The 15024-nt window shown below is 38.3% G+C and overlaps 3 protein-coding genes and 1 long non-coding RNA gene across 4 annotated transcripts in view; 3 read left to right on the top strand and 1 right to left on the bottom strand.

Moving 5' to 3' along the window:
• Positions 1–15024, top strand: part of LOC134800861 (uncharacterized) — a 176467-nt gene that overhangs the window by 125649 nt on the left and 35794 nt on the right. The gene's annotated exons all lie outside the window — the stretch shown is intronic.
• LOC134800780 (uncharacterized) lies at positions 323–9009 on the top strand. The gene is made up of 7 exons (XM_063773331.1): positions 323–382; positions 960–1120; positions 1680–1907; positions 2677–2868; positions 3338–3502; positions 8299–8438; positions 8632–9009. Exons 1-7 carry the CDS (start codon positions 373–375, stop codon positions 8756–8758), a joined length of 1023 nt encoding a protein of 340 aa, XP_063629401.1. The 5' UTR covers positions 323–372; the 3' UTR covers positions 8759–9009.
• LOC134800830 (XK-related protein 7-like) overlaps positions 8957–15024 on the top strand; it is a 19768-nt gene continuing 13700 nt past the window's right edge. Inside the window, exons 1-3 of the mRNA XM_063773387.1 lie at positions 8957–9093; positions 13642–13842; positions 14734–14908. Coding sequence (XP_063629457.1) covers positions 13669–13842; positions 14734–14908 — 349 coding nt within the window. The 5' untranslated portion in view covers positions 8957–9093; positions 13642–13668. The remainder of the gene's footprint in view (positions 9094–13641; positions 13843–14733; positions 14909–15024) is intronic.
• On the bottom strand, positions 10919–13206 carry LOC134800808 (protein SREK1IP1-like). The gene is made up of 3 exons (XM_063773362.1): positions 13020–13206; positions 11905–12080; positions 10919–11151 (listed from the first exon to the last, which is right to left on the bottom strand). The coding sequence occupies exons 1-3, from the start codon at positions 13128–13130 to the stop codon at positions 10998–11000; spliced, it is 441 nt and encodes a 146-aa protein (XP_063629432.1). The 5' UTR covers positions 13131–13206; the 3' UTR covers positions 10919–10997.

Genomic DNA, 15024 nt, shown 5'->3' with positions numbered 1-15024 from the left:
TCCGAAAATGATATTACCTAAAAATTTCATTAAAACAATCTTATAATTTTCGAGTAAAGTATCTGTGACATACGAGTCAGTCGGGTATGAGAAAACTATTAAGGGAGGAAGAAAATAATTGCACCGAGCCAGATTCTAACTCGCAACTGTAAGACACCCGCCAAGCGGCCGCCGCTCTATTAACCGCGTGCAAACTCTAATTTCATCTTTTTAAGCTTGTAATTGAAAAGTGTGTGCGAAATTAGCTGCTATTACCTACTTATTCTGTGGCATAGTTTCACGGGTCCACCAATAGCGGTGTGCACAAATGTGTCGTGTTATAGACGCACGTGCCCGCGTCGCGCCGCGTCGGATTTCAGTAAACGGTCCGACATGCTTCTATGTAAGTTTAAATTTACTTTCCCTATTAGTGGTTATGTTAGTTAAAGAGTTTCGTATTCGCAACGTACAATAGTATAATAGAGTCAGCATCAAATAGAGTCAAAGTGGCTAAATATTATCCGAACACATCTTTATTTGTTGTAAGGTAAACGTACTGGTGCTCGACGCGGTCCCAGTACATGTCATCTTGAAACTTAAGTAAGGCCAAGTAGTTGACATGTTTTCTATACTTAGTTTCAAAACGGTTCAAATTTATGGAAATACAATATGGAAAATATGGAAATAGAAAAATAAAAAATGCTTTTGCGCTTTCAAAAGTCAATTCAATGGAATATGTGTGTGAGTGAGTGACAATATGTGGATCGTTCATCATAAATCATAACATAGGTAAAATAGAATAGGACCAAGCTAACTCTGCATCACATTTGCAATGACAAAGTATGGTAATGTCATCAATAATGTCAAATATCTATGAAAATATAACGTTTATAATGACACTTCTCACTTTGTTTCGTTCAAGTTGACGCAAAGCTAACACGGACTGTAGCCTATTGATTACTTAATAGTTCTATCTCTAGATATCGCAATACTGTTCGCCAAGTTGCACAGATGCGAGAGCGTGACATCAATCGAAATATTTGATCTGTTTGACGACGACATCGATCTGGAGATGCCAATTGACGCCGTCGACAAAGACTTCATGGCTCGCAAAGAGGTTGAGGGAATCAGTAATGCTACGGTAAGAGCTGCACTTAACACTTTCAATGCCAAGAACCCTGAATGAAGCTAAAGTTAGACCAAGAAAAGTCTGCAACTGTTTTGATAGCACACGCAGTGCAAGTCATCATCATCATCATCATATCAGCCAAAGGACGTCCACTGCTGGACATAGGCCTCCCCCAAAGAGTGCCACAATGACCGGTCTTGCGCCACCCGCATCCAGCGGACTCCTGCGACCTTAACCAGGTCGTCAGTCCACCTTGTGGGGGGTCTACCCACGCTGCGCCTTCCGGTACGTGGTCGCCACTCGAGAACCTTTCCGCCCCAACGGCCATCGGTTCTACGGGCAATGTGCCCCGCCCACTGCCACTTAAGTTTAGCGATTCGGAGGGCTACAGTGCAGTGCAGTGCAGTGCAAGTAGTTTAATTTATACGTCAAACTTCTATTAAATTGTGACGTAAGTATAAATAATAGGGACGCGCACTGCGTGATGTGATATCAAAATCATTGCAGACTTGTCTTGGTCTAACTTTAATTAGCTGTCAAATCGGAAGTAATCCAAGTGTGCTTTTTGCAGGCATGTATGGGGAACGCCGAGTGCATTGAAAGGTCCGTTCATACTGACCCTGACCCACACATTAATAACAATAAGACTAAAAAAGCTACAGCTACATCCGAAAATACAAATGTTATTCCTAACAATGAAACAAGACATGAAAACATAACCCTCCATGGTGGAGATTACCAAAATATGATTAATAATTCTTTACTTGCAACTCCAAACATAACAACGGATTTGGGTGAGGTAAGTAATTAGTATAAAGGCCATTTTCAAAGAGCTGGCGAAGCGTCTCGTGGAGGCGACGGGTGACAGGAGGGCTGGCTCTGACCTCGCGCAACGCAGGGGCATTTGATTGCCGGCGTTATTCCCACTAGTTACCACCAAGTTCTTACCAGTGGTAAAAGTCGGGACAAAAATTCCCAGTAGTACCACTGGTAACAACTTAGTGGTAACTAGTGGGAATAACCCGATTGCCTTCCAGCGCGGCAATGCCGACAGTCTTTTTACACCTAGTTGCCACAAGGCACCGAGCTGGAGCCAGTTTTACTTGTAAGTACATAGTTTTAGTTTTAATCTTTCCTCTTTTTTAGTTTTATGTAGATTTAATTTTAGTTTGTAATTTTTACTTTAAGGCTTTATTTATTGTTGTTTATAGGTATTACTTGTCTAAAAGAATAACATAGTCCTTTATGTGAAATAAACTCAACATTAAAATAAATCGCTACTTCTGTAGTTCTTGTGTTTTATGAGTTATAACCAGTTTACCTATGCGCATAGTCCTAATCCTTCTTTTTTTACAAAATCTTCTTCTAATGTTTACAAACTTACCTACTCTTACATAAACCATTGAGGCGCCAGGCCACTCGGGTCGCGACGCCGCCCCAGAGGGCCTACCGCGAACCACGTTCGACGTGTTACCTCCCTGTCACACTTACGTACAAATTTACAAGTGCGACAGAGAGGCAACATGTCGAAAGTAGTTCGCGGTAGACCCTCTGTATTTTCCTTTCAGAGCGTTACACGACCATCGAACACATTCCCGCGCGTTCCATTCTCATGCCCTGAAGAAGAGACTCCAGCCAATATTGGGCCCTACGAAGTGCCTACACAAAGAGATGTGGTACTACATATACGGAACCATCTCTTAGCCATGTACCGTGGTTTCCATGCTAAGGCTATGTATTTTCTTAAAGATGTGAAAGAGGTAAGGTCTAAAAAATAGATAGGAGAAAATAAGTAAGTACCTATGTACCTACTTAATTATCAAGTACGTTTCAAATTACCTACTAGGAATCAGAAAATCACATGACGTAGGTAATGCGCAACACGTAGCCTCTGTAGCCTACATATTGAATGAGTTTTTTGAAATATTATCCAAATATGGGTACCGCATTAAAATATCAAGGGCCCCTTCTTTATTGTCTAAAACTTACCGTGTTGTGACGTCGATGGCATTCAACACATCATAGTATGACGTGCACCTACATAATCTTAACACCAAGACTTTACAAACTTGACTACTTTACTTTTGGTACGTACGCTGCATACACGTCACGTCACGTTCTATAGAAATATTATTGTCTTCTATTATACTCGTACATTACACAAAACGACGCTGTACGCTGCATATGGCTTCTACCAGAGCTAGACAAAATACAAATGGTTGTTCATAGGCAACACGAGCATCCTGGTCGCGCAAGATGCTCTGCCGCGGTCCCACCGAGCTGATGCACTACAGACGCTGTGTCCGCTGGGTCGCAGACCTGAGCGTGCTCACCACCAAGAGCCTGGTCACCGCTTTGGAGACCGCACGGCATCACATCAGCACCCTCATGCAGGTATGTGCACCCCCAGGGGTAACAAATGTAGGTAGGTTATCTACATTTGTTGCACTATGATTGTCTGCCTCTCGTATTTAGGTACCTATAGTTGGTCAAACCAATTTGTCAGTCAGTAAGAACCAGGAAAACTATACTCATCCTTTTCTTTTGGGTGCTAGTACTAGTGTAAGACAAAGATAGTATGATTCTCTCTGTCTATGATTCAAATGAGACAGTCCTTTAGTGAATAGAATCAGGCGTTACTTTGCGGAAATCCATACTAATTAAAACCAAAATATTACTTTGCTAATCCGCGAAAAGATAACGTGCTAGTCAATCAGTGCTAACCCGTTATACTTACTTGCGTATTTTTACATGCAATTAATATTCCCACCCTCCCACCGCAAAAATAAATACGCAAATAAATATAACAAACCACCACCAAAAGAATAAACCTCGACACGTGTTTCGCCTCTCTACGAGGCATCCTCAGGAGTTGTTGACGGTCTGACGCCCGGCAACGGAATGACCTGTCTAGAATGGTCGGCCATATTTATACCTTGACCACTCCCCCTACCGTGCAAGTGTGAGTGAGATGGAAAAATTCGTAATAACGGCGATGACGCAACATTCAATTGTTCGTTAAGAATCATGCCCCTATTGTTGTACCTAATTATTTCCAGTTGTTCCAGAACACCCAAACGCAATCCCTTTTCGCAAACATGTAAAATATCAAAAGAATGATTCTCAGATAAAGTGTGACCTGTATCTAATAAGTGCTTTGCAAAATTGGACTTCTCTGGATGGTTATGTCTATATGACGCAACATGCTCTTTATACCTAGTAGTGAAACTACGGCCCGTTTGCCCCACATACACTTTATTGCAATCGTCACAGGTAAGCTTATAAACTCCAGACTTTTTCCCATTCTCGATCTTATCTTTGCCATTGCAAAGCTTCGAGTGCAAAGTATTATTTGTCTTAAAAGCCACAGGAATGTCGTTAGACTTCAAAATTTTGTAAATTGCATCAGACAACTTGCCAACATAAGTTATGCTCGCTTTATATTTCTTAATCGGTTCAGAGGATCGTGCCGCATACAACATAGTGTTGACCATACTATTCCGCTTTTTCCTGATGATACCATCCACAACAGACTTATCGTAACCATTCGAAACTGCTAAGTGATAAATATTATTTAATTCAATCTGATAGTGTTCATCAGAAAGAGGCACAGTCAACATTCTATGCACATAACAATGAAAAGCAGCCAACTTATGCTGCCACGGATGCGTGGAAGAAGCCGGGATAACTGTATCGGTATGTGTAGGCTTACGGTAAATTTTGAACTGATGCCTGTTGTTTACTTTAGTGATTGTTAAATCTAGAAAATTCAATGAGTTGTCTTGCTCTAGTTCCTTTTTAAACTTAATTTTTGGATGCTTACCATTAATTTCAGCAATAAATGCATCCAGCAGGCCCATACTACCCGTCCAACAAATAATCAAATCATCCACGTATCTAAAATAGTATAATATATTATTGTTGCCCGCAATATGCTGGTTCTCAAAATGGTCCATAAAAATATCAGCCATTAAAGGACTTAGTGGTGAACCCATAGCCAAACCATCACTTTGCAAATAATACTGTCCCCCAAATCTGAAATAATTTTGTTTCATACAAATCGCTGTTAGATCTATCAATTCATCTACTTCCCCTGGATGTAAACGTTGCATTTCAAAAAGACCCTTAATAATCTCCAAAGTCTCTCCATATGGCACATTTGTAAACAAACTCTCTACATCCAATGAAAGAAGAACAGCATTATCTGGTATGTTAATGTCCTGGATCTTTTCTATTAACTGCAAGCTATTTTTCAAGCAATATTTCGGCTGGAACTGGGACTTGTCTCTTATAATGGAATTCAACCTTTTTGCCAGATTATAAGTTGGCGCACCCAAATATGAGACCACTGGACGAACTGGGATATTATCCTTATGAATTTTGGGAAGTCCATAAAGAATAGGAGCTCGTGGATTCATAGGCACAACCATACTCTTCTGATGTTCGGTTTCAAAAACAAATGAAGAATTCTTAACTGCTTGTCTAAGATCTTTCTGGAACCCTGGAGTTGGTCCCCAACTCCAGTTGGTTGGTTGGTTGGTTGGTTGGTTGGTTGGTGGTTGGTTGGTTGGTTGGTTGGTGGTTGGTGGTTGGTTGGTTGGTTGGTGGTTGGTTGGTTGGTGGTTGGTGGCCTGGGGTTGGTTGGTGGGTTGGGGTTGGTTGGTGGGTTGGGGTTGGTCGAGATTGCAAAGAGACCCAACTCCAGGGTTCCAGAAAGATCTTAGACAAGCAGTTAAGAATTCTTCATTTGTTTTTGAAACCGAACATCAGAAGAGTATGGTTGTGCCTATGAATCCACGAGCTCCTATTCTTTATGGACTTCCCAAAATTCATAAGGATAATATCCCAGTTCGTCCAGTGGTCTCATATTTGGGTGCGCCAACTTATAATCTGGCAAAAAGGTTGAATTCCATTATAAGAGACAAGTCCCAGTTCCAGCCGAAATATTGCTTGAAAAATAGCTTGCAGTTAATAGAAAAGATCCAGGACATTAACATACCAGATAATGCTGTTCTTCTTTCATTGGATGTAGAGAGTTTGTTTACAAATGTGCCATATGGAGAGACTTTGGAGATTATTAAGGGTCTTTTTGAAAGGCAACGTTTACATCCAGGGGAAGTAGATGAATTGATAGATCTAACAGCGATTTGTATGAAACAAAATTATTTCAGATTTGGGGGACAGTATTATTTGCAAAGTGATGGTTTGGCTATGGGTTCACCACTAAGTCCTTTAATGGCTGATATTTTTATGGACCATTTTGAGAACCAGCATATTGCGGGCAACAATAATATATTATACTATTTTAGATACGTGGATGATTTGATTATTTGTTGGACGGGTAGTATGGGCCTGCTGGATGCATTTATTGCTGAAATTAATGGTAAGCATCCAAAAATTAAGTTTAAAAAGGAACTAGAGCAAGACAACTCATTGAATTTTCTAGATTTAACAATCACTAAAGTAAACAACAGGCATCAGTTCAAAATTTACCGTAAGCCTACACATACCGATACAGTTATCCCGGCTTCTTCCACGCATCCGTGGCAGCATAAGTTGGCTGCTTTTCATTGTTATGTGCATAGAATGTTGACTGTGCCTCTTTCTGATGAACACTATCAGATTGAATTAAATAATATTTATCACTTAGCAGTTTCGAATGGTTACGATAAGTCTGTTGTGGATGGTATCATCAGGAAAAAGCGGAATAGTATGGTCAACACTATGTTGTATGCGGCACGATCCTCTGAACCGATTAAGAAATATAAAGCGAGCATAACTTATGTTGGCAAGTTGTCTGATGCAATTTACAAAATTTTGAAGTCTAACGACATTCCTGTGGCTTTTAAGACAAATAATACTTTGCACTCGAAGCTTTGCAATGGCAAAGATAAGATCGAGAATGGGAAAAAGTCTGGAGTTTATAAGCTTACCTGTGACGATTGCAATAAAGTGTATGTGGGGCAAACGGGCCGTAGTTTCACTACTAGGTATAAAGAGCATGTTGCGTCATATAGACATAACCATCCAGAGAAGTCCAATTTTGCAAAGCACTTATTAGATACAGGTCACACTTTATCTGAGAATCATTCTTTTGATATTTTACATGTTTGCGAAAAGGGATTGCGTTTGGGTGTTCTGGAACAACTGGAAATAATTAGGTACAACAATAGGGGCATGATTCTTAACGAACAATTGAATGTTGCGTCATCGCCGTTATTACGAATTTTTCCATCTCACTCACACTTGCACGGTAGGGGGAGTGGTCAAGGTATAAATATGGCCGACCATTCTAGACAGGTCATTCCGTTGCCGGGCGTCAGACCGTCAACAACTCCTGAGGATGCCTCGTAGAGAGGCGAAACACGTGTCGAGGTTTATTCTTTTGGTGGTGGTTTGTTATATTTATTTGCGTATTTATTTTTGCGGTGGGAGGGTGGGAATATTAATTGCATGTAAAAATACGCAAGTAAGTATAACGGGTTAGCACTGATTGACTAGCACGTTATCTTTTCGCGGATTAGCAAAGTAATATTTTGGTTTTAATTAGACAGTCCTTTGACAAACTATACCTAGTGTAGATAAATTGCTGCCTCTGTTCCGGCTTCGACAAGTTCCGGTAACAGCACTACAGCATGACTAAATTGGTGGCATTCAAATTAATTTGTTGTCAGGCTATGTTTTTGGAACCGTAACTATTTTCAAACGTAGGTACCTATGTTTTTGATGAACTCATTCTGAGCGATAACTTAGGGCTAAGGGCTAAAAGGTCTCCCTTCTCGACATCAGTAGTATTATATGTTATTTTATGATTTAGGAGGCAAACTAGAAGAATATTCACCTGATGGTAAGCGATTACGCGAGGGGTTTAAGTGCGTTGCCGGATTTAAGATGGGAGTACCTACGCTCTTTTCTACATACGAGTATACTCTGGCAAAATTGACTTGCCTGGAGAGTAAGTATAGTTCTGCAGGCAAGTCTATGTGCTTCTCGTAAAACAACAAGTATCTATATATACTTACTTATGTAAAGTACTACAACTACTCTTAACGCATTCACTGCCAGGGGGCGTGGCCTAGGAACAAACTTGTATGGCGGTGAACGCACATGTGCGTCGGGGGCAGTGAATGTGTTAACCGCTTCTCATTATAACTTTATAAGTAATAAAATGTCTGACATAATCTTCACAGGGAAAAATCTGCAATATTTCGGCCCTGAGCATCGACCCGATCCACCTGATTAGGATTCTAGCCGCGGAGAAGGTCTCCCTGGAATTTGCCCTGCCCGACTTTCTCAGGCAACTCGATGCATGCTCAAGGCATTGTCCGGGGTACGTTCAGCCATTTTAATATCTCAGTTGAAGGTGAAAATTTAAATTAAAGCATGATTCTAATACAATATAAGTAAATTCCGAAAATACGTTCCAACAACACAATAATAATTTGGAATTAATAAGGTTGGGTCACATCACAGGCATTTTGTAGTATTGCTATTTATTAAAAATAAAAGATTTCTTTTTTCAGGACGCGACTGAAGATTCCGCAGGGATATCTAAGCAATGCGCAGTTAACGGATGAAAATTTCGTAATAAGACATTATTTAACACAACAGAATTTTAATCAACAACTCAAACAACAATACAACATCTAAATTATATTTAAAATGAACGCGTCCGTTTTGAACGCACCTCTAACTATGAATCGAGCTTTCACAGATAGTACGCATACCGCAAACTAGATGGCGCCACTATGTATGAACTTTTGACGTGAACTTGACTGAAAGTTTTTAGAATAACTTAACCAAAATACTTAGCTAAGCTTTTAGCGGAATGTGCATAGTGATTATCGTGGGAAGTGAACAAAAACTATAATTAAATTATAATACAATGCATGAGAAGTGTTTATGTTTAGACCTATAGTTTACAAAAAAACCTTCCTTGTGAATAACATGATCCTAAGCTGCCAAAAGAATTTCGTTTTACCAAGGTAAGTGATTCGTGTTGTTTTAACTTAGATTTCGTTTTTTTCCCTTATTTTGTTTAGATATTGATCTGGTATTAATAAAACAACATTTATGTAAAGAAAACGTGTAGATAATGTCTGAAAGTAGTCCAACTTTCTATTTTCGTTTGAGTTATTTGTAAACACGTTTAATTTTTCCCATAGCCCACTTTATACCTATTAATGTAACATAAATAGTCGTAGTGCATTGTTTACAACTACGAAAAAGACATACTTATTCAATGTTGAGTATCAACTGTCTTAGTCATACAAAAAGAAGAAATACTGACTGATGCTTCACCTACTAAATTTCACTAGTTAAAGATAAATTAAAATGACATTCGAAAGGCTATTGAATAAGCTGATTATATTTGGTAGATGTATTCTTCTGCCAATTTTTCTCTCTGGATATTAAAATGAAGAAGCGGTTATTCACTTTCCTCTGAAATTGAATAACCACTTATTCAAACAAACATAGTCCCTATTTTCTCAGAAATTAAACCAGCTCTGCCTCTATAGTTTTACTTTTTACATTTTACAAATGCAAACAGGTAATTAAAAGATTTTATGACTTTATGGGCTATCAATTTCATTGCAGTGGGTTGTCAATTTTAAGGAATATTGTAAATTTCTATGTTATAGGCAATTTGGAGAACCTGGGTATAAAAGAAACTGTTAATATTGCTCATTTAATATAGAATAGCCAACATATATGCCAATACATAAGATAACAGGCAACCTGGGGTTAACCTGTTTTTTTATAGCCACTTTTTGATATTTCAAAATGTATGCAATTGTGTAAAGTTTTAGTCGGGTCACTGACATTTTGTAATTATGAAGTGTTTAATAACTTGTAAATTGTGTGAAGGTTTGAATGCAAGCAAGTTATGACTTATGAATGTATACGAAGTTATACAAATCAAATCAAACAATCAAAGTCTGAAATCATGAATGTTATAAAACAGGTGCACAATCAGTCCCAAGTGCCTTAGGGTGGTATTCCACCTATCCAATTTTTTTGTCCAAAGTGAATTGCATCCCACATTTTGCTTTAATGAGAGAGTGAGAGGCAATGACATTGGACAAAGAAATTGGACACTTGGAATACCACCCTAACACATGCAGGTTCATGTATTTGCACATCAATGTCAATGTCAGGCATGATCAGTTATATAGAATGGATTTTTTAAATGGGCACTGAGGGCAGCTACCAGATCCCGTACTGCTACGCCAAAATGATCCTAGGAGACCTTCCCTAACTTTTTAAAAGTAAACACATATGTATTACTAAAATGCAATTTATTTAATTATGACACAATTATCAATATACTTAAATACTAAATTTTTAAAATACAAAATATTTAATTCAGCCTTCAATTACAATGATCTATTACAAATCTGTAACACTAGTAAAAATTGATACAAACTCCCATATAACTTGTAATTAAACTTATAGGTAACCTCTTGTACAAGAGCCTCACTATCCACAGAAGCGTTCTTGTTAAATAGTTTTCAATTAACTATAGAGGTAATTTAATTCATTATAGAAAACAGCAGCGGATCATTTTGTGTAATTCCTACACAAAATACAAGGGGTATTCTAAGTAATTCTAAATACTTAAGAATGTCACGTAATCTAATACCAATGGTGCCAATAATACTCAACATTCTTAAGCATTCGGATTCACTGAAACACACTCTAGAGTTAGACCAAGAAAAGTCTGCAGTGATTTTGATTGCCCATGTAGTGCAAGTGTTATTTTAAACGTCAAACTTTAAATAACACACTGCGTGGGCTATCAAAATCGCTGCAGACTTTTCTTGGTCTATCTCTACCTGTTTTCATTTGTCATAATTTTATTATATGTACTAAACATTAAAAAGTAATATCATTTCCTACTCTTCTTCTTTTCCTTATGAGACTTCTTAGATTTGCTCTTTTTGGATTTCTTCTTTTTCTTTTTCCTCTTTTCTTCTTCTGAGTCACTGCTCTCTGAATCTGATGATGATGATGAGCTACTTGATGCTGATGAACTTGACGATCTAAAATAAATAATGAAATAAGATATTAAAAAATAAATATTTAATGCCAAACTGTATTTTTCTCTATAACAATTACTCATTGAGGCAGTTACTGAGTTTTCATAAAATTTACATATTTCTGTGGTATGTAGTTACTTTAGCAGAAAATTACTTATAGACGAAGATTATGATGTGACAAGTCTACTATATGAAATAACTATATACAACTATATAATATGGGGGGGCCTAGGCTTAGAAGGTAGGTTTTAGAGATTTTTAATTTTAGTTAGGTTTAGTTTTAGTTTGTTTTTTTTTATATAAGTAGAGTCCCTTTGTTTCCCATAAAGTTTTAAGTCATAATGTATTGTTTGTCATATTATCGTTAGTCATAAAACTGAAACGTTAACTTTTCAGGATTTTCGTAAGGTTATTCTATAGATAGGTTAGGTTAGGTTTGCTTTATGGCAATCCTGAAAAGTTACGCGATCTGAGAAAAACCAATTATGAGTAACGAAAATTCCGACAAACAATACATTATGACTTAAAACTATTTGGGAAACAATAGAGACCCGTAAGTAGATCATAATTTCTCCTATTATATTTTTGTATATAATTCTACTCCAATTTCTTATCTGTGTAAATGTTATTACTATATAACTAAATGTTACTAGTGTTTCTATGTTATAGTGCCTTTTAGAGCTCTTTACTCATGCCCTGGCTTTTGAGAAAGGATATGAACTAGGTATGAATATTTTCAAGGGGTTAAATACTAACCTAGATCTTTTCTTTTTACTCTTCTTGCTCTTCTTCTCCCGAGCTCTCTTTAGCTTCTCTTCCAGTTTCTTACGTAACTCTATCTCGCGGAGGCTCTGCAGCGGAGTGGCATAGTCTTGCTCACTGTCACTACTTGTGCTGCTTACGTCTAGGACTATCTCTTTGTTTGGGTCTACCTGTTAATCAAACAATAATGTTTTTCAATTGAGTTGCTTCACTTCAAACTCGGGTAAATCCATCTGTCAAATTATGCGATTTTGGTATTAAGAAAAGGTTATAGGGTAGGATGGTAGATATAAGAAAAGGTTATAGGGTAGGATGGTAGATATTTGCTGAGAGGGTCGAATGGATTTACCCGAGTTTGAAGTTTATTGACACAATTATAAATACTATTTAATAAAGGGAATTTAGCTTGTATATTTGTTTATCAGAGCCTTGCACCAGTAAAAAGTAGGCTTGGTGACAAGTTATACTAATACTTCAGCAAGAATGTTGATTATGTTTTGTTCCAGCGAAACATAGGTTAATTTCTGTATAGAAAAGTTTAAGGGTTGCTAAAAGAGGCAGTCAGCAACCTGAAAGCATTGCTAGGCTTAATGGAGGAACTGGGGTGGTTAGAGTAGCGCTACCTTGTTTCACGCAAAATAGACAGAATGGTTGTCAATTTGCAGAAAATGCCCAGAAGCACTAACTAACTAAGCGTTGCTATGAATGTGTCAAAACAATAAAAGGACTATTATTATAGTCGTTTTATAGAGAGATTATTTAGGAATAGTAAAAAGTTGATTGACAATACATCATTGTTCAAAATCAGCTCAGTAGTTACATGGTCTAAAATCAATTCCTTTCCTTCTGACTTTTGTATTAGTCATGCAAAAGAAAAAAGTTATTGATAAAAGTTGGCAGTTTTTCTTCTTGATTGTTTTACAAATACAACATAGACATTTTTGATAAATGTTCCTAATGGTTCAATGATTCATAATTGTTTCTGTTACTAAGGCACCAAAAAGAGATCAGTAACGTATAAATAGATATATACATATGAACATGTCCTATCTAATTTCACTATAGCCGATAATAATATTGTAAAATTAGCTCAAATAACAAATACTTACTTTAATAAAGTTTCTACACTGAAAAGTTAAGTGGCCAGCATAACCACACTTTTTACACGCCGCCCTCGATGAGTCCTTACCGATTTTACCAAAATCTGGGTAATTCGACATTTTTCAATACAACAAGCGGTCGAAAATAGTAAAAAGTAAGTTCGATTTCACAACCAAAGTTAACCTAACCTCTTACGTCAATCAACGTCGAAATAAAAACGTCAACAATGTTTGGTTTGCGTTTCGTTCGATGCTTTCATGATCATTCAGTTTTATATCGTCAGTTTTTTGGGAAAAATTAAATGTTTTTTTTTACAGTATAATTATACTGGGTCAAGCAGATCTTGTCAGTAGAAAAAGGCGGCAAATTTGAAAAATGTAGGCGCGAAAGGATATCGTCGCATAGAAAACTTGTTAGACTGTCCCATAGAAATATTTATTCAGATTTTATATTGAGCGTTTATTCTCATCAATAAATTTTCCTTTTTACTATTACATTTGAAATATCATGGTATTGATTTTCCGCTTTCTCGGCAGCGATAACAAAACGCATAAACGCCGCGTTCCGTTCCACGCATTCTTCATTCACGTTTAGTAACAAACAAAAATTAAAACAGCTTTTATGTTACAGCTAGCCAATCAAGAGAAATGTTACGAAATGGCGGAGTTCCTGCCTCTCTGCGACGTGCTGTTCAACGTGATCTCGCTGGCCGGTTACTTCTGCGACGTCGTGTTCGACGTTGTGATGAGCTACGCGCTGCTCGAACGCGGCTATAAGGCCACGTTCGCGGCCGCCATATCTATAGTCGTCACGTCGCTTCTTATAACGCAGGTGGGTGTGCAATAAACCCTTAATAAACACACAGACACGTTAACCCGTAACTGGAGTTGACTATCCTATCGAAGCTAACACTGCACCGACTTGGCAGCAATATAGTGTGGAGGTGCCACCATAACGACATCGAGCGACTTGCGACGGCGGGAGTGGGCGGGAGCGATAACCATAGGTTGGAGCGTGACACAGCGATCGGACCTTTCGCTCCAAACTATGGTTATTGCTCCCGCCGTCGCAAGTCGCTCGATGTCGTGGCCGAGCCGTAAGCGTCAAAAAGGCGCGAAATTCAAAATGTATATATAGTTTGGCATGCCATTTCCGTTAGGAGAAAAAGACAGCAAATTTCAAAAATGTAGTTTCGATGAGTTGACCTCCCATAGAAAATTTGAATATCGCACCTTTTTCTACGGATAAAGTGGGTTTGCCAGAATATAGTATAGGATATCAACCATTCGCGCCTACTATATTTATACCACATTTATACTATAAATATTTTATACACACTTTTTTTCTCCAGACTACTTATTATTTTATACACTTTGTCACTTCAAAGTCAGTGCAGAGACTGCAGAGAGCTTAGATGGACTGTAGACTCTACTAGTTTAAAATATATTTTGACAAACCAATTCGGTCCGTAGATAACGGCCGTAAATTATAATAAGTGCTTAATATTTTCTGTAAAATTTTCTAATGTCAACTGCATTCTAGGAGCCCAAGTCACAGGCATAGCCTAGTTTGGGATCTACCTATGTCTGTAAGATCGTTTTCTATTGTCAATAAAAATATTCTATTCTAAATTTTAAAAATGTGGGTCTGGCTCTTGTTTGTACTTCGCGTCTTTTTCTACTGACAGATTGTCTGCCAGACTATAATTATGTTATTTTCCAGGTCCTATCCCTCCGCTGGTACCTATCCGTGTGGGGCGCGGACGGGCGCACGCAACGCCCGTGGGCGGTGGCGGCGCTGCACTGCCTGCAGCTGGGCGTGCTGTGGCGGTACGCGCGCCTCCTTGCCCCCGTCGACACCAGCACACCGCGCGTTAAACACCAAGTGCGGGATCTGTGTAAGTACTGCCAGGCGTGGCCCACTCCGCGTCGGTACAAGTACATGCGGCCCACACCAACCTGCTCGCGCTTGCGCCACCTTGCGGCCATATCTGTCGTAATAGACGCTTTTTGT

The sequence above is a fragment of the Cydia splendana genome, chromosome 20 (genome assembly GCF_910591565.1).
Source record: "Cydia splendana chromosome 20, ilCydSple1.2, whole genome shotgun sequence".
Classification (NCBI taxonomy): domain Eukaryota; kingdom Metazoa; phylum Arthropoda; class Insecta; order Lepidoptera; family Tortricidae; genus Cydia; species Cydia splendana.
This window is presented reverse-complemented; position numbering and strand designations above follow the sequence as displayed.

Excerpts from the sequence above, each read along its gene's own strand:
- LOC134800780 (XM_063773331.1), top strand. Across the intron at positions 1,121-1,679 it reads AGGGAATCAGTAATGCTACG|GCATGTATGGGGAACGCCGA; the intron begins GTAAGAGCTGCA and ends TGCTTTTTGCAG. Across the intron at positions 3,503-8,298 it reads ACATCAGCACCCTCATGCAG|GGAAAAATCTGCAATATTTC; the intron begins GTATGTGCACCC and ends TAATCTTCACAG.
- LOC134800808 (XM_063773362.1), bottom strand. The coding sequence starts at position 13,130 with ATGTCGAATTACCCAGATTTTGGTAAAATCGGTAAGGACTCATCGAGG. Across the intron at positions 12,081-13,019 it reads AGTGTAGAAACTTTATTAAA|GTAGACCCAAACAAAGAGAT; the intron begins GTAAGTATTTGT and ends TTTGATTAACAG. Across the intron at positions 11,152-11,904 it reads AGTAAAAAGAAAAGATCTAG|ATCGTCAAGTTCATCAGCAT; the intron begins GTTAGTATTTAA and ends TATTTATTTTAG.